This window comes from Etheostoma cragini, chromosome 2 (genome assembly GCF_013103735.1).
Source record: "Etheostoma cragini isolate CJK2018 chromosome 2, CSU_Ecrag_1.0, whole genome shotgun sequence".
Lineage (NCBI taxonomy): Eukaryota > Metazoa > Chordata > Actinopteri > Perciformes > Percidae > Etheostoma > Etheostoma cragini.
The window spans coordinates 12088640-12115769 of record NC_048408.1 but is presented as its reverse complement, the minus strand read 5'-3'; the positions used below and the strand labels follow the sequence as shown (position 1 = coordinate 12115769).

General features: G+C 40.3%; 4 protein-coding genes across 7 annotated transcripts in view; 1 reads left to right on the top strand and 3 right to left on the bottom strand.

Annotated features, from left to right (window-relative positions):
- Positions 1 to 5442: 5442 nt before the first annotated feature.
- gprin3 (GPRIN family member 3) lies at positions 5443 to 10146 on the bottom strand. Its single transcript, XM_034888116.1, has 2 exons — positions 9825 to 10146; positions 5443 to 8334 (listed from the first exon to the last, which is right to left on the bottom strand). The coding sequence occupies exon 2, from the start codon at positions 8246 to 8248 to the stop codon at positions 6071 to 6073; it is 2178 nt and encodes a 725-aa protein (XP_034744007.1). The 5' UTR covers positions 8249 to 8334; positions 9825 to 10146; the 3' UTR covers positions 5443 to 6070.
- Positions 10147 to 10209: 63 nt separating this feature from the next.
- tbc1d9 (TBC1 domain family, member 9 (with GRAM domain)) overlaps positions 10210 to 27130 on the bottom strand; it is a 39574-nt gene continuing 22653 nt past the window's right edge. Inside the window, exons 19-22 of one of the 3 annotated variants that reach the window (XM_034888104.1) lie at positions 27049 to 27117; positions 26517 to 26620; positions 25595 to 26413; positions 10210 to 10258 (exon numbers count right to left, since the gene is read on the bottom strand). In XM_034888104.1, coding sequence (XP_034743995.1) covers positions 25601 to 26413; positions 26517 to 26620; positions 27049 to 27117 — 986 coding nt within the window. In that variant the 3' untranslated portion in view covers positions 10210 to 10258; positions 25595 to 25600. Of the gene's footprint in view, positions 10259 to 19602; positions 19635 to 24705; positions 26414 to 26516; positions 26621 to 27048; positions 27118 to 27130 lie in introns of those variants that run through there. The other 2 variants (XM_034888087.1, XM_034888096.1) reach the window with 2 other exon arrangements.
- On the top strand, positions 12458 to 18465 carry elmod2 (ELMO/CED-12 domain containing 2). Its single transcript, XM_034888145.1, has 9 exons — positions 12458 to 12729; positions 14446 to 14593; positions 14680 to 14708; positions 15420 to 15517; positions 15654 to 15783; positions 16269 to 16402; positions 17199 to 17267; positions 17410 to 17543; positions 17702 to 18465. The coding sequence occupies exons 2-9, from the start codon at positions 14449 to 14451 to the stop codon at positions 17851 to 17853; spliced, it is 891 nt and encodes a 296-aa protein (XP_034744036.1). The 5' UTR covers positions 12458 to 12729; positions 14446 to 14448; the 3' UTR covers positions 17854 to 18465.
- Positions 18870 to 22598, bottom strand: ucp1 (uncoupling protein 1). Of its 2 annotated transcripts, none has more exons than XM_034888134.1 (7): positions 22349 to 22598; positions 22036 to 22172; positions 21521 to 21719; positions 19856 to 20053; positions 19674 to 19775; positions 19182 to 19362; positions 18870 to 19044 (listed from the first exon to the last, which is right to left on the bottom strand). In XM_034888134.1, the coding sequence occupies exons 2-7, from the start codon at positions 22159 to 22161 to the stop codon at positions 18930 to 18932; spliced, it is 921 nt and encodes a 306-aa protein (XP_034744025.1). In that variant the 5' UTR covers positions 22162 to 22172; positions 22349 to 22598; the 3' UTR covers positions 18870 to 18929. The 2 variants fall into 2 exon arrangements, with proteins under 2 accessions (XP_034744025.1, XP_034744018.1); XM_034888127.1 differs by having other exon boundaries at positions 22036 to 22181; positions 22349 to 22488.

Sequence of the window (27130 nt, the reverse complement as noted above, 5' to 3'; positions counted from 1 at the left end):
AGCAACCTGGTGTTGCAGTCATTTTAGACTAAATGTTTAAATTTGACTACTTTCTGGCAAACAAAACAATGCATTAATAAGGTTTTATCGTTTCATCCCCCAGAACTTTAACCTTGGTAATATGGCTGTGTTCATAGAAAACACCATTTATTGATCAATTAAACATACAACTGGCCATCAACTAAAACAGTAAAGTTGAGGGCTTTACAGCTAAACAATGAGCTAAAACTCACTATAATGTACATTATTACACTATATCCATTATTTATTGTTTTCAAATAATGTAAGAATTTAAATTTTTTTTTCCTCCTCTGGTTTGTTTCAGCAATCTAAAGTTCTGAAACATTCCCTAGTTAGATGTTCAAATGGGGAAATACAATTTACAGAAATTAGCCTATTAAAAAAATAGGTACACTATGGATATGTCTATCCAATGGATTCCTTTCACCGAGTTAATTTCTTTGCCAGTCCAGTAAAAAAGGAGGATTAACTTCCTTTCCAGTTTTGCAGACAATGCAGAGTAACACAGGCAATTTTACAACCAAAGCACCGAGGTTAGAGGTGATGAGTTTCACAAGGAGGATCTTCATCTCGGGCTGAATCTCTATACAAAGACGCTTGATTGGGTTTCAACAGACTACCTTTGGGTATATTACATTCTGAATCAGCAATCTGTCTGTATTTCCCCTTTAACAGTTCATTTTCCTCTAAACATAAAGACTTCCATTTTCTCTCTATAAGGCTGTGACGGGACAAAAGCTGCCATATCTCTCCATGGAGACACTGAAGATGACGAAAGAAATCATTCTTTAGGGGGTATGATGGCCAAAAAACCTATTATGGAAGATATTTTCAATAGCTACAGTATATTGATTTATGTGTGCATGTATTCTTGTGTCTGTCACTTTCTATCTATCGCTTCCCTTTCTCACTGGGTTTCACCTTTATCAGTGTTCAGTTTGTTTTGGATGTTATCACTGGGGGACCTATGATTTATGGGCACATCTGTCAGCCATAATAAAACAGTCTCTAATGAAGTTATGGAAGGTGACCTTTGTATATACAGTATATATATATATGTGTGTGTGTGTGTGTGTGTGTGTGTGTGTGTGTGTATGTGTGTGTGTGTATGTGTGTGTCTGTGTGTGTCTGTGTGTGTGTGTCTGCGTGTTTCTTTTTTTTTTAAAAACATGCATCTTGTGTATGTGTAGGCTCTGGTATAAATGTTATGGGGGCATGTGCTTGGGAGATGAATGCTAAGCCATCAATTATGTGCTCTAAAATGCTGGATCTAGGTACAGCGTTAATGAGAAGACACTAGAAAAAAGGAAAGGACATGAGAAATGGGAAACATATTCAAAAAGACAGATGGAAAGACAAAACAGTGAATGTTTAAGGAAACAAAAGGGGATTTGTAGCAGAAAGTGGAAATGTTTGACAAAGAAAGACACTCACTGAGCCAACCAAACAAATGTAGGCCACATATTCCAGTGGGAACGGAGCGGCCATCAGGAGGACGAGCCTCTCTTCCAGCTCAGAATGAATGATACAATGCGAGGACAAGTAAGGAGAGAAGAGCATTTGCACACCATTTTTAGGAAATATTCTAAGAGTAGAGGCCAGCAGAAGCTTAAATCACCTCGCCGTTGTTATATCATTGTCAAAGAGAGAAAGTAGCGCCTGGGACACAGAGAAACAGAGGCTTGGAAAGAAAATGGGGACTCGATATTGAAAGGGCGAGGCACAGTGAGAGAAGTAGAAAAAGATGTGAAAAACAAAAATGGTTTAAGGTCCCTGGACATGGTGCTCTTTGGATACTTTTATACAGACCTTAGTGTTCCCCTAATACCATATGTGAAGTCTCTTTCCCAAAATTCAGCCTTGGTGCAGAATCACAGCCACTGGAGCCAGTCCCACAATGAGCTTTTCTTAGTATGTGCAATTTCTGAGTCTGTAGCTTTTGAGGAGGAGAGGGGGGGGGGGGGCAAAGTGGAGGCTTATGACCTCATAAGGGGCAAGATTCCAGATTGGCCCATCTGAGCTTTCATTTTCTCAAAGGCAGAGCAGGATACCCAGGGCTCGGTTTACACCTACCGCTATTTCTAGTCAGGCTGGGGGAACTAATGTTAAAAAAAAAACTCATAAAGTGAAATGTTCATGCCATGGGGCCTTTAGAAATGGAAAGCCTCCACCAGTCAGATATATTAGAGCAGTCTTAAAGCCGGGGTTATGCAGAATGAAGTGGCAACACTATAATCACCAGCCACCTCTAATTACTAAATATTCCACAATCTCAGAAATGTGACTTGTAAATAGAAATTAACTCTCAAACTCATAATACAACTGTATCTTATGTTGCAAAAAATGATGTATGAGTGGATAGTTGTTCTCCTGATGATGGTCTGGATAACTGTAAGGACTTTTAGCATCTGTAAGGTTTCTATAAGGGTTTCTATAAGAGCTGAACAGCTAATGTGTTCATGGAGCTAACTGGGTAACTGCAAGCAGATCTCAAATCCCAATAACAGGACAGCGACTTATCTGAGGGACTTTAACTGTAGATCAAAAATGATGCTGCTGCCCTGAATTCCCAGCAAAATCAGAGGATGCTAATGCTTAGTTACCCATAGTCAATGTTTGGCGTTTACCCTTTGAAATGTTGCTGTGACATTCAAATAGGACTGAGTCAGGGGAAGATAGCATCTGATCTTTGCCACACCAGAATACCTAATTTGGCATCTCAAAGCACCCTCACGGATGTTTATATTATTATTAATCATTCAACTGTAGATAAACATAGCCTCTTATAAACCTGATTTAGCAATCGATGATTTAGTTTATTTTAATCAAATAGACCAAATCCCACAATGCCTCAACCTTGTAAATGCATGTAGAAAAATAATGCATGAGTTCTCTTTTTGTAAATAATAAAATCCAGTAAATATCTGACGTCACACTAAAGTCCCTGTTTTTTACATAAAGGGTGGGCAACAGTTTCTCTCCTTGTCCAGAATAATAGAATTATTAGTTTCACTTGCTCTGTGTGAGTCAGGGGAGACCCTTGAGCTGGAACAGGGGGCTCCTGCTGCCTCTCACGGACTATCAGTCTTTAATTTTAGCTTCTGACAGGGAGATCCTTGGTAAGTGGTAACATTTAAAAGATTATTATTTTTAAAGCTAACATATGTGGGTTTTGGTCTTTTGATTGGATTTGATAATTCTTATCCTGTAATTTTTTGGACAGTTGACAGGCCAGATTCTAACAGTACATCTCCCTAATTTATATTGTGTGCCGTAGACACTTGGGTTAACAGTATGCTCCATTGCTGGATATTTCTTCCCATATCATAAAATAGACTGCAGTTATGTGCCTGCTGCATGCATTAAGATACCCATCGAGGACACAGAGCACACAGCCAGTGAGATGAATCCTGTTCTCTACTAACTATAGCAATGGGCAGTGCACGTCTGTCCATTTGCCTTTGAAATCCCTCTCCATGTTCTCTATCATTGGAATAAATCTCTCTCTGTGTTAACCACCACCTGTGGCCAAATCTCATCTGCACTTCCGAACGGAAACCAGGCATGATGGCACGGTGAGTAAGATGGACAGAGTTGATGTGTAAAGGAGAAACTGACCTCGACTGGAACAGGAGGAGGGAGACGCACGTTAATCTACCTGAGGCTGAATTTATGACTCCACGTATTCGTGCTGTCAGTTTGGCACCCTTCCATTTGCTTGTAGGGTAAGACTTGTATTAAATAAGAGTAGGTAAAGGGGCCACAGTGGTTATTGCTCCTTCCAGAAACATTTCACTGCTCTTGTTACACAGATCTGAGAAGATATAGGAAAGATATGACATATAAGTGCAACTTCATATATGTGATCCTCTGATCCTAGTGAATCCAAATAAAAAAGACTTAAAGATTAGGCCTTTTAGTCTGTGTTGCTCTTTAAAGGTTGTGACAGAGACAACTGTATGAACACAGAGGACTTTTTTCTCCCTGCTACCACATCCTGATATTAACAGGAAGTGACATGCTTGTAAAGACAATAACAGCAGTCCCCTGAAATCAGCGTCTCACTGGTCAGGACAGTACATCCACACTGAAAGGAAGTGTTCGCCATCAAATAATTGTTTTCTGGAAATGTTCCTCTGAGAATGAAAGGTTTTAGTTAAAGCTAAGCCTTTTGAAAACAATGAAAACAAACTCCACTCCCCCGCTTGAAAGCCCTGTCTTTTACAACTCATCAACCCTGACCTCCTCCCCATGCGGACCACGGCGCTCCTATACAGCAGCAGTCAATATAGTGCATGCAGCAATAAATCCATAGAATACATACAAATTTCAGTGCATTACTTTTCATAGTCACAGCCCGAAATGGTAGCTGATTCATTTTCTGTCAATCAATAAATTGATTCAACGACTAAATGTTGCATGCTTCAAAATACATCCGGTGATTTCAACTGCCAAACAGAATAAAAAGGACATGCTGTGTGCCTTTTTCTGTGGATTGAGCATTTTGATGCTTTCACAGTACAGTGTATAGTACCTTGACCTGCTTTATAATAAAAAAAGAGATTGAAATCTTACTTTCTACAATATGGGATCGTTATGACAGCTTTAAGATTAAAGAGGTGCTTATGTGAGGGTGCATCGACAATATGTCACTATAGCCGCTAAATGAAGATTGAACTGCATTGAATGACGGATATCTGAGGTGTGTGTCTTCTCTTGCACTGCACTTACTCCAAATGATCTGCCAAAAATAATATCTTTGATACAGACTTACTCCACAAAGCAATGTCCAAAACAGTGCATCTTGTTCTTAGAAATGTCCCGAAGATTGGGTCTCTGCTGTCCTTCACTGACTATAAAACTGTTTTACAGAAAGTGTTTTCTCTGGCTGACTGACCCCTGTTCTATATAGATATATAGATATAGATATATCTACCCCTGTAGATATTCTGTTCACACAGAACCAAGCAATGCTAACTGTTGGATTCATGTAAATGCTTGCATCTAGGCCCGCTTGCAGACTTGGGATGTTAATCTCTTCTGGCTCAAAAGGAAAGAGTTGGGAGCTAACTAGCCTCAACAAACCTCATGCACCCGTAAGGGATCAGAAACTGTCTCTGACACTAACATACCCAGCCCAGTCTATAACCTATCGCACTGTACCTTTACTCTCAGCTGAAGTCTGACACTCACCTGTGGATTGCATTGATGTTTTCTGCTGCTTTTACATCCCCTGACATGTGCACTTGGCTCAGACGCAATGAAGTGCTCTACTTTATTCATCTCATTTTGAGCCATTGATGTGCTTGATTTATTTATAGTTCAGGTTTAATTTTTTTCTAGTTTATTTGTTTTTATAACCTTAAAAAAGAAGCTTAAATATCATCAAAACAGGGTAAATGAAGAATATATAAATCTCAATTTAGTTTTTTGTTGTTTTAATGGAAAAACAACAACAAAGAAGAATAGAGATTAAACAGTGCATGGATGCATACAGTCCCTTTTTTGCACAAAAGTACAACTTACTGTAATCAAACTCACAAAAAATAAATGTAGCAATCTTAAAAACATAGGGCCCCAAAACACCTCAAAAACATGTAACATAAATGCAGCAAATGCAATGAGCTGTTGGTTTAACATACTTGCACAAATATTCTGACAGTAAAAAATATGTTTACCCCGTGATCAGTGCCTTTTACTGGGAAGGTCTGGACTGCCATTGTAACTAACAAACATGCGTTTCACTACTATTGCCTCTGTTATTTAAAAACGGTTTGAAGTTTTCTCTCTTTTTATAATATCTATTTCTAGAAAATAAGTCTTGGGTTGTTCATTTTATAGTACTATTTGCTACCTTCTTTGATCACAAACATCACACATAGTTTGACTCTTTATGCTACAACATTCCAGTATACTTACTTACGTACTTACAGGGATCATTGTCTCATTAATGCTTTCACTTGGCATTGTAATCATGATGAGGGTGGGGACAAACATTTTGCCCTCTAGGAAAAGGTAGGAGTTTGACATTGGCTACCTCTGTGCTGTGCTACTCGAGGACGGAGGAGGGAGGTCGACGCATGCAGCAATTGGGCCGTCTGACATTTTGCAGCATTGACCTGAAAATGTTCTGCTGCCTCCTTTTGTTTTTCTTGCTGTGTCCCGGAGAGTCGACACCAGAGACTGATTTTCGAAAAGAGGTCCGGACAATCAGTTTCCTCTCTTGCTCCTTGATCTTGCACTGCAGGTGGCTCTGAATGGCAAAACCAAGGGATTCTGGGTCCACAGAAGCACCGTAGACCTCCCAAGTCATCCCTTGTTCATCCCAGACGACATCATGGACCCCCTTTTCTTTCTGCTTCTGGCTGTCGTCTTTATCCTTTCTCTCTGGTTCTATCTTCTGTTTGCCTGACTTTTTCTCCTTCTTCGGGGCTTTACCCCCTCCTTTAGCCTTCTGTTTTGGACTTTCAGCCTTTTTTGCAGTTACAGCTGGCTTTGATGTGGTGTTTGTTGCTGTTGTTGTTGGCAGGGCCTTGCTGGGCCCGCTTGTAACAGTAACCTTAGACAGCGCAGCAGCTTTACTGTCAACACATCCAGACTTGGTAGCACCGGCTGTCTCTGGGGCTGTTACTGATGGGAGAGAGGGAGCTTCAGCAGGGGCTGTTTTGGCTGAAGATTTCTGAGCTCCGGTTTTAACCTGAAAGTTGCCTGTCTTTTCTGTCTCCTTGGGGTTGCTGTGTTCAATGTTGATTTGATAAACTGGCTGGGTTTTGCACACAGTTGACCCGGGTTCTTTAGCCTTTGCTCCGAGCCTTTTGTCTTGCTGCTGGGACAATGTTTCTGAGTGGGAAACTACGCCAGCATTTTGGTTGGTGCACATCTCCGCCTCAACAGTGAGTCTCTCTGACCTCGGATCAGTAGAGGCGGATGTAGAACTCGTGCTCACACCCCTGTCCTCCTGGTAGACTAGCGCCAGGCTCAGCGTGGCCTCCCTGGGGACTGCACCATCGCTTGGCCTGCGAGGCCCGGTGAAAGGCAGCAGGCTCGGACTTGTGGCCACAGCCTTACTGCACATGTTCGCTACGGCCTGAACCTCCATATCATGACACTGCCTGACTGCAGTAGATGACGGAGATAAGGTCATCGTTGAAGCCTCCTTGAACAGCTTGCAGTGCTGCTGCTCTTCATGGACAGCTGTGTCGGTCTTGCTGGCTTCCTCAGACACCTTCCCATCTGCCGGCATGTTTTGTGTAGCCTGGGGCAGAGTGGAGGGATCCTTCTGTGAGGACACTGGCTGATGTTTATCTGAGGAGAATGTAGGTTTCTTTGCTGGTAGCAAATCCTTCTCTGGAAGCGTTGAACATGAAATCTTATATGTAGACTCGGCCTCTGCATCTTTGCTCATAGACGGAGGTGTAGTGCCGCTGAGAGTAGTAGTTTCCTTGCTTTGATGAGGTTTGGGAGTCTCTTGCAGACTTACAGAGCTTTGTGAGCATCTACGACTATGATCAGGCTCTTGATATTTCTGTGGTTCAGCTGTGTCCTTGTTTTTGGGAGATAAAATAATCCGTTTATTATCCTGTTGGGGTTCAGATGTCGTATGCCTTTTTTCACAGGCATTAAGATTTTTATTATTTGGAGAAACATTTTTATTGCTGTCCTCTCGTGCTGCAGCTTTGGCTGAGGATGTCAGCTTTGCACACTTCTCCTCTGCTGCACTTGGCCCCTTTATTCTGCAGGCATTGGTCTGCGTGTCGACCTTAGACGCTGAAAGAGCAGACAACTCATTGGCCTTACAGATATCCTTTTCAGCAGCCAGGCTTAACATTTTCACATTAGCGTTAGAATCCCTCTGATCACCTCCTGCATCACCCACACTTTGGCCTGTCAGAGACTGGTCTTGCATCAGTTGGTCTCCACCTGTCCCAAGCTCAGACTTTGTCTGGTTATCATTAGTTGGTCCTGGTTTGTCTGACACAGTGCTGTTTACTGGTTCACCCCCCTTGGAAGCTGTTTTTTGGGTGGTGTTAGCGGGAGAATTAGTCAGAGATGAGTTATCCTGTTTGTGGTCGGGAGATGTGTGGGTGGGTTTTGGAGAGACATGAGAAAGTTTGAGGTTGGGCTCTTTAGCCCAGTTGGCATTAGACTCCTTATTGCCCAGTGTGTCCACCACAGCCACCTGAGGCACCATCTGGACGGTCACTGTCCTTTTTGGGTTAGTTCCCATCCCGGATTTACTGTTCCAGTCCTTAAATATTGTCGTAATCCAAAGATGGAAACAGATGTGCAAAATCAGTCACTTTGTGTGATTCCCTAAGGAGGAAAATAGAAATACTTAGTTTGTTTTTAATGATGTCAGTCATTTACACGCTTTTACATAATCAGTGTTACAATAAAGGCAAATCACCAGAACAATCAATGACCCATATTTGCCCAATTCAACTACTGTTTTGAATTAAGATTAATGTGACACCAAGCCTACAGATCTAATTAACCATAGAATAAAATTATAATACCAACACTATGTCCAAATCATAATGATGTGAAATGTAACTAACAAGCTTTGTTTCTTTAAACAGGGATGTTGATTGATGACAGTTACTGTAAGTGTTACTTAAAACATAATCGCTAAAGAGCATGCGGAAATGCTGTGTCACACTAAAGAAAAGAAAGTTTAGAAACTTGCAAGTAAAGTAAGCCAAGTGCAGAAATAAGACTTTGACCTAATGTAGACTAAACGTGCTAACAGATAAGGACATGATGTTTCTGATTAAAAACTGTATATGTCCCACATTCAGTGGACATTCACTGGAACCAATAGTCTTGTCTGGTTTCGAGAAAAAAATTAGTCATGTGTTCCCAACAATTCTCAAGTGGAACCCCCTTTTTCTGTCAAGCTACGTTTACGTGTCCTAAGTGTTAAAACATTTGAGCCAATTCTGCAAGTGATGTGTAGTACTACAGTGCCAGTACTCAGCAGATGTCTGAGATATCTGATCGTTTGGTGTCAGTCAGACAAATGAATTGCACTGTGATTGAGACTTTAATCATACAAACCAGCCTACAGGCTTCATCAAAAGAGGAGGAAGATCATCCGATTGATAATTCAGTGGTCCACCGGGAGCATTTCCATTTTACTGACATTACTGATGAGAATTCATTCTGCATAATATGCAGCACATATCACTGAATAAATGGTTATAACCATGCTATTTCTTTTCAGCTATTCCCCTGCAATAGGAATCACTAGAACAAACATGATAGATTTTGTTTTTTACAGATCAGTTATTGTCTAAATGTATTACTGAAGAATGTAGAATAATGTATGTCTTAATGCACTTGTTAATTTGAAAGAGTCACTGCCAAGTGTGACTTGAATAAAATGGAATAGTAGGTTACTGTTTTGGGTCACGGACAGGTGTAGCCCATTTGTTTGTGCTATTCCACTACGCATCTACCGTCTGTTGTTAAAGTGCAACTGTTTATGGAAAGCACAACCCTATCTGTAATTAGATATTCAACAATTAAAAATCCCCGGTGTCTTTTGCCTGCAGCAGTTTAGAGAGACAGACAGTGTGTCCAGAATGTGAATTCATGCACAACGTTACAAACATTAAATTGATGCACACGACCTATTCGAGCCAATTATGATATGTATGCCATGTAGCCTACATTTGCAGCTTTGTCCCACCCCAATATCAAAGAGGCCACTAAGATTTGCTTATTTGATATGACCTTGCGGACAAATTCAACATCTGACACGAAGGAAACCAGAGTCTAATGAGAAGAAGAGGGTGGCTTACCTTGAGACACGCTTTATGTCCCGTTTCTTGAGGCGCCGTACGCGTCCGTATGATTCGGATGAGGCTTAACCCTAATAATGAATACAGCAAACCAGTCCTATCTGTTACACCAAGACACGCCTTCCGCCAGAATATAGGTCTTTAAAAAGGTATTGATCCGCCACAGCAAAGTGCAAAATGTAAGCCCCCTGACTGACTGATTAACTGACTGACTGACTGACTGACTGACCGACCGTGCGCAATGAGTCACTGCGGTCCGACTGATGGATGCTGCCTCACTGAGCTCTTTATTAGCTTTGCCTCATGCTTAGAAAAAGTGGACCGTTCACAATGGATCTCTCATGGTGTGTATGTGTGTGTGTGTGTGTGTGTGTGTGTGTGTGTGTGTGTGTGTGTGTGTGTGTGTGTGTGTGTGTGTGTGTGTGTGTGTGTGTGTATTGTCATATCAGACTGAACTGGCTCAGCGCAGGCAACGTGGAGCAACCAATAAATGAATGGATGAAATGGGGGATAAGGTGAGAACGGAGGCAATGCTGTATGAGCCGTAGTCATCCACAGGAGAGTCACTTGCATTTGAAATTGATTAAGTAGATAATAGCAGCATCATGTGCGTGTCGAGGCACAGTTAAAATTCCATGAGGTCATATTCCATTTACTTTAGTGCATCTGTTTGCATCATTTAATTATGAGTATTATAAGAATAGCATGTGTGTTTTTTGCTTTATGCTGTGTGTCTGTTTGAAGGGGCGCATTAAGTAACATTAGGTTATGTTTCTGAGTAGAGTAGAATCAGGTAGCCTATAGGCCTGCCTTCAGATTACAAACTGCACTTTGAAAATGAAGACATTTTTTTAGGTCTGCTAAATAAATCTATTTTATAATCAGGACATTTATTGTAAGCAAGGGAATGTACCCTGATTAGATGCAGCTATTTTTGTTCAGTTGACTTTCATGTGATATGCCCATCTGATCCAAATATTTGGAATCATTCCGGATGACAGAACAGCTGCTACAAAAAAAGACGTTATGAGGAGAAAAAGGTTTGAAAAAGTAATTTCCAGAAATTGTACTACTGTGGTGGAGTAGTAATATGCATTTCCTGCTTTGCCACAGCAAAGAAAATGTGTTTTTAATATGTGGTTGACAGTGGCATGTCTGGACTGGTAGCTCCAAAACTGGCACGGCATTTCAACACATAGCATATTATCATATCATAAAAGACCATTAGAGGGACATCTCTCTCTACCATACAGTATGTGTCTTAGAAAGTGTGTTTGATTGAGACTGAGCAGACCAAACCTGCTCATTGCCATTCTCCACCTGCCCACCAGACTCTCTCATCCACCCGCTCACCTGTTGTGTCTGCCCTACAGTATATTAACAGGCTCATTTCCTCTCATTCCCTGTCAGATTGTCAGAGTTTCTATGATGGACCCCTGTCATATGATACATTAAGCTTGTGTACCTCTTTTTTTTAAATAAATTCACTCATGTCTACTCATGCATATGGATCTTTTTTCTTGACAATGCCCTCAAACCATAGTGACATCAGAAAACAATAATTATCATTTTTGTAAAACACATGTGATTTTTGGAAGGTTCTTACATAATGTCATCCTGCCAGAAGGGACAATGGATCGGTTGAGGCTTGTGGGTTGTTTTGGGTACCATCAAACAAACTATTTTGTCATTCATTTGCAGGACTGGTCAAAAATATTGCACTTACTTGTACCCTGGGAGGACCTGTCCTTTGTTTTTTTCTTTAGAAACTGTGGTGGTTTGATCATCCTGTCAATCACATCGTCCCTGGCCAACCCTGAACACCCGAAGAACGTGCCCCTGTATGTGTGCAAGAGAGTAGACAGCACAGGATTCAAAGTCTCTTTTAAATTACACCTTTGATTATTTTTTACTTAACTCGGATAGACTTAAGTGTAGGCTACTTCGGGGATTCAGTTTTCAAATACGTCTGAGAAAAGAGCTCATCTTGGAATACAGTAAGGGATCTCCTGCCTTTAAAAGCCCAGAGGGACTGATTAGGTGAGAAGGTAGACCATGACTTAATTACCATGTACCAATGTGAGCAGATTCATTGCTGACAGACTAGACTTGTGCTTTGGGATAAGAATGTTTGTGCAACCTGTCTGGATGGTTTGTTGCAACAGTGGCTAGAAATGATGACACAGTAAGTGTAAAACTCTACGATGGTATTTGTATGTAACAATGGAGCCAATCGATTGGTGCAGTTTTAAAACAGACTGATCAGTTTAAACTAACATGGTCCTATTGTGGATATGGCACCATCTTGTGGTTAAATTGGAAAGGCAGCTAATTGGCCATGAGTTGAAACCAACCTAATCTACAGACTATACAAATTCTAGAGCTATGTCTGGATCTGCTATCTAGCTAATGCTTAAAATACACATTATTCGAACAAGAGGTTTTTCTGTATTCCTCTGTAGCTGTGACGCCATGTGAAGCACAGTCCATGCAGTGCAGACAGCAGTAATATACCATTTGGACAGAAGATGGCGTTTGAAAACAAAGACTGAAAGAATGGCGTGTGCTGTATTCACAAACGTCATGTACATTAGCAGCTTCAAAATATTCAACCCAAGTTTCTCGGAGTGTGCCCGCTATTTCTGAGAGAAATTGCTGAACATACACTCCCCAGAAAGTTTAAAATGATGCAAAAGTAATAGTTGAATATATATGTACATGCCATCCCAAAATCTTCACTTTCCTATATGCGTGTTATTACATGCAAGTCAACGACTGTGTCTGGTCAGAACCTGAACGCATCAGTGCCAGACCGTTGTCAAGAGAAACGTTGCTAACCTTAACTTATCACACAGCTGAGTGAAGATACGTTCATATCTTTGTCTCTGTAGACTTTGACAGTGGGGTAAGAGTAACTTCATCTTCTTGCTCATCGTAAATAATATTATGTACACCGATGCCTCGGAGGCAACCTAATGTAGGGAATCTTAGCTAACGTTGGCTAACAGTTCGGCGAATACAATGACAACCTGTTGTCTGAACCATCTGGTCTGAACCTGTCATCTAGCTAGCTAGTTAGTTAGCTTAGTTAGTTTATTAAAAACTGAGGTAACTAGCTACCAGATTGCTGACATGCGGACGGACGGCTTGCCAAAGTGCTACTAAACTCGCCGAATATTTGCACTTTAACCGAATGGTCACGTTTGTCTGAAGTTAACGTTAGCCGCATTACAGCTAATGCTATAATGCTAGCACAATGCCATTGTTTTAAATGTTCACCAGCCCTCTCCCGTTACGTCAGCTTTCTTTCACATTAACATGATCTGGTCTAAATTTAGTTTAAATGTTGGTATTTTAAAGGTGGCGTACCGTCAGCTGATCATTTCATATGGAATAATGAATTAGCTCATTTAAAAAGCAGAATATTGTCAACAACTCCGAACAGTGGCCATTGTCATATGACATAGACACTAGAGTTAACGCTAGCTATAGTGTTTCTGTCTCTTTCATAATAATTACATTGTGATAAGTATCGTTATGAGTGGTGGAAAGTAAGAAGCTACATTTACGAAAATACAGTTTGTGGTGGATGTACATTACTTGAGAACGTTATTTACATTGAATGCTGCTTTGTGTACTTCTACTCTGCCTGATATCAGATTTGTCAACTCGCTGGAGTGGGTAGATTCAACTGTCTGGATTAAAGAGGTCTTGGCCCGGGCAACTTCTACTCGACTACATTTTAAAGAATAAATTCGTTGTTATAAGTTACTTTGCAAATTAATATTTGTCATACAAAACATAGGCCTATCAGTTTAAGTGTGATACCTTCAAAATGTCTATCTGTACAAAAAGTAGATCCCATTTAGAGCTGTGACAATTAGACATTAATCGATTAGTTAAGTTACAGAAAGTTTATTGGCAACTGGCTAATATAATTAATAAATGTTTAGGTAATTACTTAAGTAAACATGCCAAACAGTCCATGGTTTTGTTGTATTTGTTTTACCGTTACCTTGTCCCGCATTACTGTAAGTATGTTTGAGTGTTGGACTGTAGTTTGGATAAAACTAGACCTCTGATGACTTGGGCCTTTAAGAAATTGTGATTTTTGTTTTGTTTTGTTTTTTACTGTTTTCTGAAGTAGACTGAATGTTTTAATAAAAATTTGTTTTTTTTTAAATCAGCAGATTATTAGATAATGGAAATGACTGGTAGTTGCAGCTCTAATAAAATCAGCTCCAGCTTGACCAGCTACAACATTAAAAAAAGCCTACTTGTGTTTTGAAATTTGAGTACTAAATACAATTTGATGGTACGACTTTTACTTGAGCATTTTTGTACACAGTGGTGGTAGTACTTGTACTAAGTACTTCCTCCACCCATGCCAGTTTAACTCTTCATTTGTTCTGATCACATGTTTAAACTGCCAAGTAGTTTGCTGACCAAAAGTCTGCCAGGACATTTCTTGCACCCTAGAATATAAATCAAAGGGTGTCAATTAACCCTGATGCAGGAAAGACCATCACTGATGGCGAGCTGAGTGGAAATTGTCTGCTTGAGTCAAATTTTTCTGCTTCACTTCCCATTGGTCAAAGTCTTTCTTCTGTCCATGTTGTAGAAGATGCTGGGGTATATCTGGCAGTATGTCTACACATCCTTCCTGAGATACTGGCTGAAGTGGTTCATCAGACAGGCAACAGGGAAATGTGAGCTGCAGAGAATATGCTCCAACTACAAGCCTGGGGCAACAAGGACAACAAAAGCAGGTGAATTAAATCGTCTCAAATCTGGTGTGACTTTTTTTCCTGCTTATTTTACAGTATATCAATCTACCTTTTGTATCTTGTTGTAGAATATTCTCTCCGGTCGTCAAAGAACAAGGTAAGAAAATGTTAACTGTCAGTTGTTTTTTTTAATTAATAATTTTTTTGTTAAAATATCGGTTTAGGCTCTAGGAATTTGAAAATGTTAAAAACATTTTTCATTGTTTGCATTTCATTGACTAGATGAGGAATCCACTCGCCTTATGAAAAGAACCAGATAAGTTAATTCATAATGGAAGTAGTTATTAGTTGTAGATTCACAAAGGGAATTTTCCATCACAAATTACAAGAAAAACACAAGTACAGATAGAGGAAAGGAAATACAATCTATTTGTAGGCTACACATGCTGTATAGACATAACCTGTCAAACCTAACCATAAATGTTGAAAAATAGGCAACACTGCTGAACTACTGAACTGTTCATTATCTGTTCGGCTGTTGTATGTGAGAACTCCAATAAAGACATATCCTGCGAGCTTAATCAGTGCTTATCTTCCAATACACTTGCCCAGCTCAGAGGAATTGACTCTACAGGTCATTTATTGCTAGATAAGCATTTTCAAACAGTCCATTCAATGTAGAAACAGAAGTGCTTTGTCATCTTTTTCATTGTTTCTGAGGTTGACTTTGAAAGGTATTTGCAACCTGTTGCTGACAACATCATAGATTATATAGCACCAACTATGCCAGTTTTTCTTTCTGGGTGCTCGCTGTATCATTACTTCTCTTTGTCTAGTCCCTCCTCTGCTGTGCTTTCCTCCTCTGTAGGTGTTAAGAGAAGCTTTGGGAACCAACACGGTTAAATTAGAGCAATGTGTGGATCAAATTATGAAAGAGAAGAACATCAAACCCCAGAAAGATCCACTGTAAGATTACTTCTGTTATTTTGGGGTTGCTTGTCACCATCGATGATTTAGTTTCCAAATCATATAATGTGTAGTGTAAGGGTAATTTTTGAATCAATGTATTAACTGTTTGTTTTATCTCTCCCTACCTGTGTAGGTTCAAAGAGAGCCTACACATCTGTCTGTTACAGATAACAGGAAACAGCAGCCTGTATATATCCGTGGAAGACTTGAGAAAGGAAGTCTTCAATTCTGAGAACCAAGAACATGAGGCCATGCTGTTAAAGGTGTGTGTTCCTGCTTTTGGATCCAGTTGTTTATTTGTTTTAGCCACATTGTTACTTATCCACACAATAGGCGCCCAGATAGCTCAGTTGGTAGATCAAGCGCCCATATATAGAGGTCTACTCCTCAACGCAGCGGGCCTGGGTTAGACTCCAACCTGCGTCCCTTTGTTGCGTGTCATTCTCTCGTCTCTCTCCCCTTTCATGCGTTTAGCTGTGCTGTCAAAGGCCTAAAAATGCCCCAAAAAATCTTTAAAAAAATAATCTTATCTGCACAACAAATAAGTATATGTCTGAATCAGTCTTTGTGGGTTTTTGTTATTTAATTGACAGACACATACCTTTTAAATAATTTAATCACATTAACTAACAGACGCAGTTGAGGCCTTAGAAGGAGAAACAGCTTGTTTTTCTTTTTCTTTCCTTAAAATGAATTGAGTTAGACAGCACAATAAAATGTGTAACCCCAGAAGTATTTGTACTCTCAGCTGTGGGACCTGTTGATGCCAACAGTCAAACTGGAGTCGAGGATAACCAAACAGTGGGGAGACATTGGATTCCAAGGAGATGACCCCAAGACCGACTTCAGAGGAATGGGCATGCTGGGCCTAATTAACCTTGTGTAAGTCCTCGATGAATAACAGTGACACATTAATGGACGTTAAAACTTGAAGTGGAAATATGTATTCAAATATATATTTAAATCACCGTCTATATATTCTATTTGCCATATGTAGAACCATACACTTGGAAAAAGCGGCATTGTCAGCCTTGTTGGAGCCCTGTCTGAAAATACGGGCACATATACAGTGAGGCTTTACAGATCCCGGTTGTTGATTTATCTGTGTGGAGTCATGCATGTATGTTAACGCCTCGCAGTGTAGTAGCCTATATTGTAACATGCTGCACAAATTAGTATTGCTCTCTTATAACACTGTCGGATTCACGATGGACAGTATTTCTTAAAAGAAGCATCTTTTCAGCAGTACCAGAGATATCTTTTTTTTTTTTTACTTCCATGCATTTTTCTGCCTTGTCAAAACCTGGTGCCTACAATACCCACAACGCAACTCGACAACAGTACGGTCACAGATTCGGGAGTGTTATGTTAGCAACAACTAATGTAGCCTCGAGCTGCCAATTGATGCATCGCTCGCAATTCATCAGACTTCACGCAGCTCCTTTTGAAGCCACAAAAGGCTTTATACAACAGTTTTCGCGTATGAAAAATTCTGTAAAGGCTAAAAACAGACTGAGTTGTAAAATCGAGTTAGCCTTTAGGATTGTTACCATTTTGGCCAGAGAGTACGAGATTACTGGTAAACATGATCTCATTTGTAGATTAAACCAGCAAGTACAAGCAAAGTATAGGACTGTTTCACTGTAAATAGTAATATATATTCAAATGTTTTTGTTAGTTTTTTCAGTGAGAACTACACAGAGGAAGCCCGCCAGGCGTTGTCTCATGCAAACCATCCTAAACTAGGGTAAGAGACATTCATACATGTCCAGTATCAGCATCTAGGTGTCAGTATTGTGTCAAAAGTTTTATCTTCCTAAAAATCATTCACGTTCCCCATTCACTTTTGGTGTGCACTTTATACTAATTTTGTATGCCCCATATTTCAGATATTCATATGCGATCGTTGGGATCAACTTGACAGAGATGGCATACAGCCTACTGAAGAGTGGTGCTTTGAAACCCCATTTCTACAATACAGTAGTGGGCACACCTGAGCTGCGGCATTTTCATCAGCTATACTGTGAGTGCAAAAATCAAACAGTTCTATTCTTCAACATCTCTGATTCCTTCTATCTGCTAGAAAAATACAAAACTAAATTTTGTTGTAGAAAGTTAAATTTTGTCCGTTTTTTTTTTATTACATATACTTTTCTAAAATGTGTGTATCTTCTCTTCTAGGTTATCTGGCTTATGAATTTGATAAATTCTGGGTGGCAGAAGAACCAGAAAGCATCATGCAATTCAATCAGTACAGAGAAAAATTCCATGACATAGTGAAGACACACCTGCAGGACCCTGATGTAACGTTGACTGTCCGTTCTAAAAACTAATATTATTCAGAAACATTCCCTCACCCATCTGTGGTCCCTGAAGTTGTTCAATCTGGTAAACTGGTCGTAACTCAAATATTTGGACAAATAAATCCTCCTATATTTGGTTCTGTGATTCATTAGTCACAATCTGTTCATCGGGTTTCAGTGGGAGTTAAGGGTTTTTAAATGGAGCACAAATCTGACACCCTGTACCTCAAATGTCCATTCCAATGTTTAATTAACCGTTGTAAAGGGGAAATGAGAGCTGCTGCAGATGACTGTAGAGATAATGGGTCTGTTGCATTTCAAAGACAGTTATTAAAAATGGTGATTAACTACCATATTTGTAGTTTATTAAGACCTATGTGTTGTCATTTCTCCCGCTCAGGACTTGATTTTTATGTTCAAAGACAATAGCTACATTTGTGCACGGTTTAATGTGTCCCTGTTGATGCTGTCTGTATTCTGTAATATAGGTCATGTGGAACTCAAAATGGTTGTTTGCCTTTGTATGTCGCTAGACTGCCTTTTTTGTACTGGTTGTTTTTATGCTTTGGATTGCTTCTGAGGAAGGTATGTAATGATTAACACATCTGACTCAAAGTTAATAAATACACATTTTAATGTTTTTACATGTGTTTCTTGTGGTGGATGTGATAGCACACGTTAATGAGAAAGCACAGTCTTTAGAACAAGTCGCATAGTGACATTTTATGGGCACCAGTATTATTAAAAGGTGCACTGCCATTTATACATCTTAACTGTATAAATGGCCGATTTAGATTTAAAGTGCAAACTCTGCTTCACAAGGGAAGTTAACAACCACCTAGTGTTTGCACCCTTACCACCCATGAAATTTCAAATGGGTTCATTATGAAAAATTATAAATAAAGATAGAACTGAATTTCATTGGACATCAGCTCAACATAACGTCAAGTACAAGATACACGTAACTCCAACATTCATTTTTTGACAAATTTTCTTTTGTCACCGCAAAAAAAAAAGAATAAAACTAAAAAGGTGAATTGATATATCTTCAGCGATGTTCCAACCCAATGGTTCACATTCTTCCGCCAAATTTTGAAATGGGAATGTCAATTTCTGTCCTCAATCCTCTTCTTTGTGACCATCATGGCTCTCTTGATTTGTTCGAATGAGACAAACATCACAACATTCCACGATCCCAACCTCAGAAATGAGGGAACAAATCTACATGAAACAAAGAAAATGAAAAGCTAAAGCAGGGCCACAAATGCAGCATTGCTTAAAACATTTTTATCAAAATTACCTCACATGCTAAATTTCCTAAACAAGACCGTGTGCAGAGTCAGAGAGGAGGCGCTCACCCTTTGTAGAAAGCCGTCGGCCCCTCTTTAGTCAACATGGTCCAGGCACAGTTGATAGCACTCTTGTATTGGCCCGGTGGTGAGTTCATGTATCTAGTTTTCACTACATCTACCGGGGAAGCGATCACCGTGGTGACAAAGCCGGCACCAAACGCAGATACAAAGTGGCAGGGCAGATTGTCTGTGGAGAGAAGATGATTGAGAACAAAACAAGTGAAGGGTATGAATAAAAGTCATTAAATGTTGTATTAACTACTCTACTAACAGCACTGAGGGGATGATACACCATGTTCTGTACCAGCACATGCTGTTATCAGCTGTTATCAGCTGTGGTGGAGTTGAAGGGATGAGAGGGCGTGTGGATTTCTAACCCAATCAGCTGTCTGTGTTTCTCTGCGTGTGTGTTTCTCTGTGTGTGTGTGTTTGTGTGTGTGTGTGTGTGTGTGTGTGTGACTGTAACCCAGGCATTCATGCTTGAGCTCTCTCACTCACCTGACATCAGGTTGTGTCTAAGGATGCCCTCTTTGATCAGGTCGTATGTAACCAGCTCTGTGCAGTTGACGAGCGCATTTCTTGTGATGTTTGGTAGTGTGCCTGAAGAAGCCAGGCAATAAAACAACGTATAAAGATTTATAAAGAGTAACATATTTTGAAGCATGTTTCCTAAACGGCACCTTTCCAGAGTCCACGTATGCCCTCATTCTGGAAGATGTGTTTGTAGGCCTGCATTGTACCAGTGTACCGACGAGCCACACCATCCAGGTTCATCTGAGCTTGGAATCGAACCTTGACCACATCAGTGGGTTGTGCACAAGACACCGCCATGGCGCCTGTTGTGCAGCCAGCCAGAATACGTACCAGTACACCAGGCTCTGGAAACAAATAGACAGAAACAACCCGTGGCGGAATGTAAATATATATATATATATACATATATATATACATACACACACACACACACACACACACACACATACACAATGTGTTTCCTTTATTTTCATGACTATTTACATTGTATATTATCACTGAGGGCATCAAAACTATGAATGAACACATGTGGATTTATGTCCTTAACAAAAAAGTGTGAAATGACTGAAAACGGGTCTTATGCTGTAGTTTCTTCAAAGTAGCCACCCTTTGCTCTGATTACTGCTTTGTACACTCTTGGCGTTCTCTTGATGAGCTTCAAGAGGTCGTCACCTGAAATGGTTTCCCAACAGTCTTGAAGGAGTTTTCAGAGATGCTCAGCACTTGTTGGCCCTTTTGCCTTCACTCTGCGGTCCAGCTCTCCCTAAACCATCTTGATTGGGTTCAGGTCCGGTTATTGTGGTGGGCGCAGCACTCCATCATTCTCCTTCTTGGTCAACTAGCCCTTACACGGCCTGGAGGTGTTTGCGTCCAACTAAACGCAAACTGGATGGGATGGCATGCCACTGCAGGATGCTGTGGTAGCCATGCTGGTTCAGTATGCCTTCAATTTGGAATAAATCCAGTTTCACGAGCAAAGCACCCCCACACCATAACACCTCCTCTTCCCTGCTTCACGTTGGGAACCAGGCATGTAGAATCCATCCGGTCACCTTTTCTCTGTTGCACAAAGACACCGCGGTTGGAACCAAAGATCTTAAACCTGGAAAGCCCAGATTTCCACTGGTCTAATGACCATTCCTTGTGTTTCTCTTCTGCTGGTTGCCTCTCCTTAGCAGTGGTTTCCTAGCTGCTATTTGACAGTCTCCTCTTAACAGTTGTTCTAAAGATGTGTCTGCTGCTAGAACTCTGTGTGGTATTTATCTGGTTTCTAATCTGAGCTGCTCTTAACTTGCGAATTCTGAGGCTGGTGACTCAGATTAACTTCTCCTCAGCAGCAGAGGTGACTCTTGGTCTTCCTTGCCTGGGGCGGTCCTGCTGTGAGCCAGTTTCATTGTAGCGCTTGATGCTTTCAGCAACTGCACTTTGGGACACATTCAAAGTTTTGGCAATTTTCCTGACTGAGTGACCTTCATTTCTTAAAGTAATGATGGCCACTTGTTTCTCTTTACTTAGCTGATTGGTGCTTGCCATAATATGCATTCTAACAGTTGTCCAATAGGGCTGTCGGCTGTGTTTCAACCTGACTTCTGCACAACACAACTGATGGTCCCAACTCCATTGATAAGGAAAGAAATTCCACTAATTAACCCTGACATGGCACACCTGTGAAGTGAAAACCATTTCAAGTGACTACCTCGTGAAGCTCATTGAGAGAACACCAAGGGTTTGCAGCGCTATCAAAAAAGGAAAGTGTGGCTACTTTGAAGAAACTAGAATATAAGACATGTACGTCAAAAGTAACCACTTACTGTCTTTGCCACCGGTGTAGAAATCTTTGACATTGTCGTAGAGGCCGATTCTGATGGAGGCGAAGCACACTTGCCTCTGCAGCCCCGCCACCAGCCCGTTGTACAGAGACCTGGGCCCCTCTGTGCGGATCATGGTGCTGATAGTCCCAAACACCCCTCTGTAGCGGATGCCTTCCACTCCCTTCATCTCTCCCTGAATCTGGGGTCACATATTACACACAAGGCTAAAACCAGATTTACAGAAGAAAAAAAAAAAAAAAACTTTAGCCTAAATGCTGCAATGTTGCTACACAAGTGTTAATGAGTGCAATTGACTTTTGGGGAAAATGAGGTAGACAAAGTCTACAGTCGAGCTGCTCAGTCAGAAGTAGCAAACATTACACTGTTATGAAATTTGGCAACATTATTTGCTAAGGATCCCAATATAATAGATGCATTGCAGCAAATGTTTAAGAAAACAAGGTTTATGGAACAAAGAGGTTTCTCTTTCTTTGTAAGTATCACTCAACACATACCTGTAGTCGGACTTTGGCTGTGTCCAGTGGAAATGTGATAAGGTCAGCTACACAGGCTGCAGCACCAGCACTCGCCATCTTCACCCCAAGTGGAGGGGGAACATCTGAGGGTTTAAGTCCCACCATATTTCCTAATCCTGGGGTTACAGGCATGCACAAACACTCAGACACATAAGGAGAAAACCACCATATAAACATTAGTTTAATATTACTAATCATTCATCTTTGCAATTGAAAGGTTAATGATTTTTTTTATTTTTACGAACCAACAATTAAAGTGTAGATTGATGATAAAAACACAAAACAAACTTACGTTGTTTGTCCAAAATGTAAGGTTCCTTTTGGTCCTCAGTAGTGTGTTATCAGGCAGGATTTGATTGGCCAGATTATATTTCGTAAAGAGTGCCACTCTGCAGAAAGGAAAGCTGCATCTTTGGTTCTGTATTTATATAGATCTAGCTGTCTTTTTACGACATCTTCAAAGAGGCGTTCCTGTGTACTCCTGTACGCATGAGTCAAATCAAAGTCCACACCACAGTCTGTCAGAAAGTCAATGTTCAATTTACCCCACTGTGCAGGCACATTTCACAAAAACAACTATTTTCTTCCCCCTTTCTGTGACAGCATAGTCAGTATCTTTTCCTCTTCAGCTGTTGTATATTTCCAAAACTGTCTTCTTGCCTAAGATGTAATCAACAGTGTAGCTATGTTCACATTCAGTACTGTAAGTCAATTTTCTTTGTACTGTATCTATCATTAATATTAATTATTCACTTTATTGGACCATGTGTCTGTGCACTTAACATAATAAAGCACTATCAGATCTGAACTGAACACTATCAGTAGCATCATTTTATCATACAGCATTTACCCATTTCCAGGTTACAAACCCCATTATGCCCTGGTTCTAAATAAAAAATACGTTTCACATTTTTGTAAAAGAGGGCCCCATTTTTTTTGTTTTTTTTAAGCGTTTGGGTGAAGAGTAGTGACATAAACAACTGACTTGCAGTTCATGATGGATCAGATAAGAACTTTGCGTCACAACATGTTGCCTCCCAACAGTTTGGCAGTGAAGATGGCCGTTTCACAATACCTTAACCTGAATCCAACCTGTATGTAGCCTCTCTAACAATATAGAAATTATGTGAAAATCCGATTTTGGTATGAAGAAACAGGTAAGAAAATGTGATCTTATTCCCACAACAGTCAGTTGCCAGGTACAACTAGGTAAAACTAATGCAGTCTGATACAAAAGCCCCGCAATAAATCCAACCCTCCTGAAGGTTATAAAGGTCAGATTTTGTTAAAACAGTTTAGAGAGATGTTGATACAACTTAATGATAATTTTGGAAACTGTAGTTTGTGGTGCCCACCCTGTTTACTGTATATTAATAAGGATAAACAAAATATTAGAAACAATGCAGTAAAGTTCAACAGCCCCATTAGACTGAATTTCCCTAACACTTAAGTCATTATACACTAAATTGATAATCCATAATAATAATAATAATAATAATAAGCATGGGTGGGGGAGGAGGGATTTTGTGATTGAGAGAATTAAACAGGCCAGACTAGACTCAAGGTTCTTATTTTCCCATTAGATTATCATGTCTTTCTCCCCATTGATGTAATCAGTAACTATTATAAATCACTACTGAAATGGTGTAGCCATATTTGTTATATATGAGGAAAACTCAAGAGATCTTTTCATTTGTGGATTTTATAATACCTCGAAAGCAAAGTGTGAGACAGGAGGGAAAGAGAAGCAATTCTTTATCTACACTGTTCAAACAAAGCATCATTTCTGCTAGATCTTTTATAGCTTTGTCATTTATCGGAGGGAAAAGCCTCTTTTCAATCTTCAGAAAGTCCAGTTTTAAGTGAGCTCCCCTTGCTGTGATTGGTTAAACCTGAGCCACAACCCTAGGGTGTTTGGTTCAGACAGACAGACAGACAGAGAGAGAGAATACTGAAAGTAATGTAAACAAATTATTCTGAAATTAACTTTTTTGATGCTAACACCTTCAGAAAGATTTTGAATGCAGGACCTTTACTCGTGCCAGAGTATTTCAACACTATGGTATTGCTACTTTTAAGATTTAAATACTTCTTTAACCACTGAATGACAATATGTCATATAATATCTCAATCTGCAAAGTAACACATGACTTTAGCTGTCAAACCTGAAATATAGTGGAGTAGATGTATAAAGTTACATGAAAATAAAAAAGTGAAGTAAGGTAAAGCACTTCGTTACATTCCATAACTGTACTAAAGTCACACAAGACTTGAGACTAACGCATTAAATCGTTCAAAAAGAACACGTGATAGCTCAATTCCTGTGGAATCACACAAAATTATGGAGTGTGAATCAGTAGCTAGAGACGTTACTTCACCTCCTGGGCACTGCCAGGTGCCCTTGAGCAAAGCACCACACCCCCCCAACCGCTCAGGGAGCTGGTCCAGCTGGCAGCCCACTCACTCTGACATCTCTCCATGTATGCATGATTAGGTCCTGAGCATGTGTGTATTTCAGGCCTGTGTGTAGTGATTACTAACAAACAGAAAGTATAAAATATTATATAAATTACAAATGATCTTCCACCAGATGGCAGTAACACTCTATTGGTCATATAGTGGCAGTGAGGAAAAAGGCTTGAGACTTTGTTCTTTGCAGCATTGGAGCAATCATACTGTAACTTTAATTAGATGGAGTAATAGCCTATGCAATGCATCAGAATCCAGAGTAAAACACCTGGACATTGAAAATAAAAAAATATTTCACATAAAAACAAGTTCAATACAGAAACGTAAAAATGTACAGAGCAAAAAATGTTAAAATAGTTTTTTTTTAAATATAAAAAAGGCCATAATATTAGTGGACCACATCATGTTGTAAACATAAAGAAAGTGCAAGATTCTCATTCAACACCTTTAGTGTAATAATGTCATAAGACCTTATCCTCGGGAGTGATTGTTCAGAACTCGTGTGTGTGGGAAAAATATTTAAAAACAACAGCCGAAGTGACACATGAAAATTCACTTAATCATTGAATTTTCACAGCTTTGTTTTGTATTTATCTGTATTATCATTCCAAGAGAAACTAAAAAACATTTCATGTTTAACAGAAAATGGAATTGTAAAGTAAGGAAGCGATAGTTTGACCCAGATATAATGTTAGGTGATCGTGCACTGACTATCAATATCCCAGTTTACAGTATCATGGACATTTACATCTACGTAGCTTAAGAGTACTAGAGATTACAATATTAATACCTATGTATTATGTTTATAAAGTACGGCTACTACATGTACACACTGATTTCATTGGAGCAAACCTTAATATTAATGTCCTGTTCCCTCTTAGTAGGACAGAATCTAGTGATTGATATAATAAAAGTCTTTCACATTTGGTACAATCCATCACTAAGAGCAGTTTTTGGTCACATTCATTCAACTATCATACACATACACCCACCTTCATTGTCCTCTGAAGCTCACCGAGACCGACGACTAATAATCATGATTCCCTTTTTAAAAAGTCTATGTGTGTATGAAATCTTAGCCAGAAAGCGAGATCTCATAGTCACTTGCTGACAGTAGGGGGCGGCCGACTTTCTGCACATTCTTGGCGTTTGTTATACAAGCCGGAACATCCACTGGCTTCTCGAAATAACGCACCAGGGCCTGCTCGGTGAGCACAGATGCCAGGAACTGCTCAAACGTGATGGTCCAGTCTTTATCAATGCTCGTGCTGTGAGGCAGCCCTCTGTCGTGGGGTCCGCCGCCGCCTTGAGGCCGGTTACTTCTCTCACCGCTGCCGCCGTCGTCGCTGCGAACCAGCACAGTGTCATCTGCAATGTCCTCGCACTGCAGCTTCTCGTCCAGCTCGTGGGAGCCAGCGCTGAGCACAGAGTAAGACGACATTGACGTGTCATCTTTGGTTTCATCATCAGAGATAAGCATGGCAGATGAAGTGCCTGCGTCTTTGGGAGAGGAGTCCTCCAGCCTGATGTCTTGCATAGACGGCAGCTGCTCACTCCCTTCGTCCCCCTTCCCCACCTCACAGGGGCTAGGCTTGTCCTCCAGACCTGCAAGGGCAAAGCCGTCCCCCTGGCCCCGCTGCTGGAACATGCCATCCAGCACGGCCTCCGGGATGCTTTTGGGATCTGTGGAGTCTCTCGTACACGTGCTCGGCCCCGATTCACCCTCCATGTCGCGGTCCTTCCTGCCAGAGGAGGAGAAGAGCTTTCCCACCTCTCCCATTTCCAGCAGCAGACTGGTGACTGTCGCTGTGGCGTGATAGAGCTCCTGTTCTGCAACATCCTCACTGAACATGCTGTAGAGGGTCTTGCAAAGCTCAATAAACTGACTCTGGAGGAATTAACAGTTCAGGGGTCAGTTTTAGCCCACCCTACTACTTAGCTTCTTATGCACATACTGTATATGACAACAGATATAGAGGGTGAAGACATACCTGATTCAGCTTTGGGAGGTCTTTTGTGTTTTCTAGTTTAGATTTTGTCTCCTGGTTCCACAGTTTCAGGTAATGGCGATATTCAGGAGTGTTGAGTTTCTTCACTGTAAGATGTACAAATAATGTCATTAACTCTTACTATATTTTGTTGTTGTTAAAAACATGTGGGTGCCATTATCTGCTTGTTTCTGTATTGTGATTAAAGACTACAAATATGGGCAGAGCTGAACCTAATTTATGTTGTTGCATCATGGAAAAGGGGTATATCCTGTATACACATGCTGGAGGAAATAAGATTTTTTTTTCAGTGAATGGATGACTTCACAAATACAATCAATTGTGTTCAGTAAATGAAAAATCCCAATAACATTTTGTGTAAATATAAGTTTTTTACTGGCTGCAAATTGAGACTAAATGTTATGTTATTTAAACAAGACTAAACGCTAATTTTAGATAAAATGTGACTTTGTAGTGGGTTGTATTAGATCTATACATTCAGGATTTTATATTACTTTTACAGTTTGCTGCTTACCTTTTTCAGTCTTGAATGTAACTCTAACAAAGCCATCGTCCCTCTCACTTCTGCACTTTGAGTCATGACCTGAAGCAAAAAG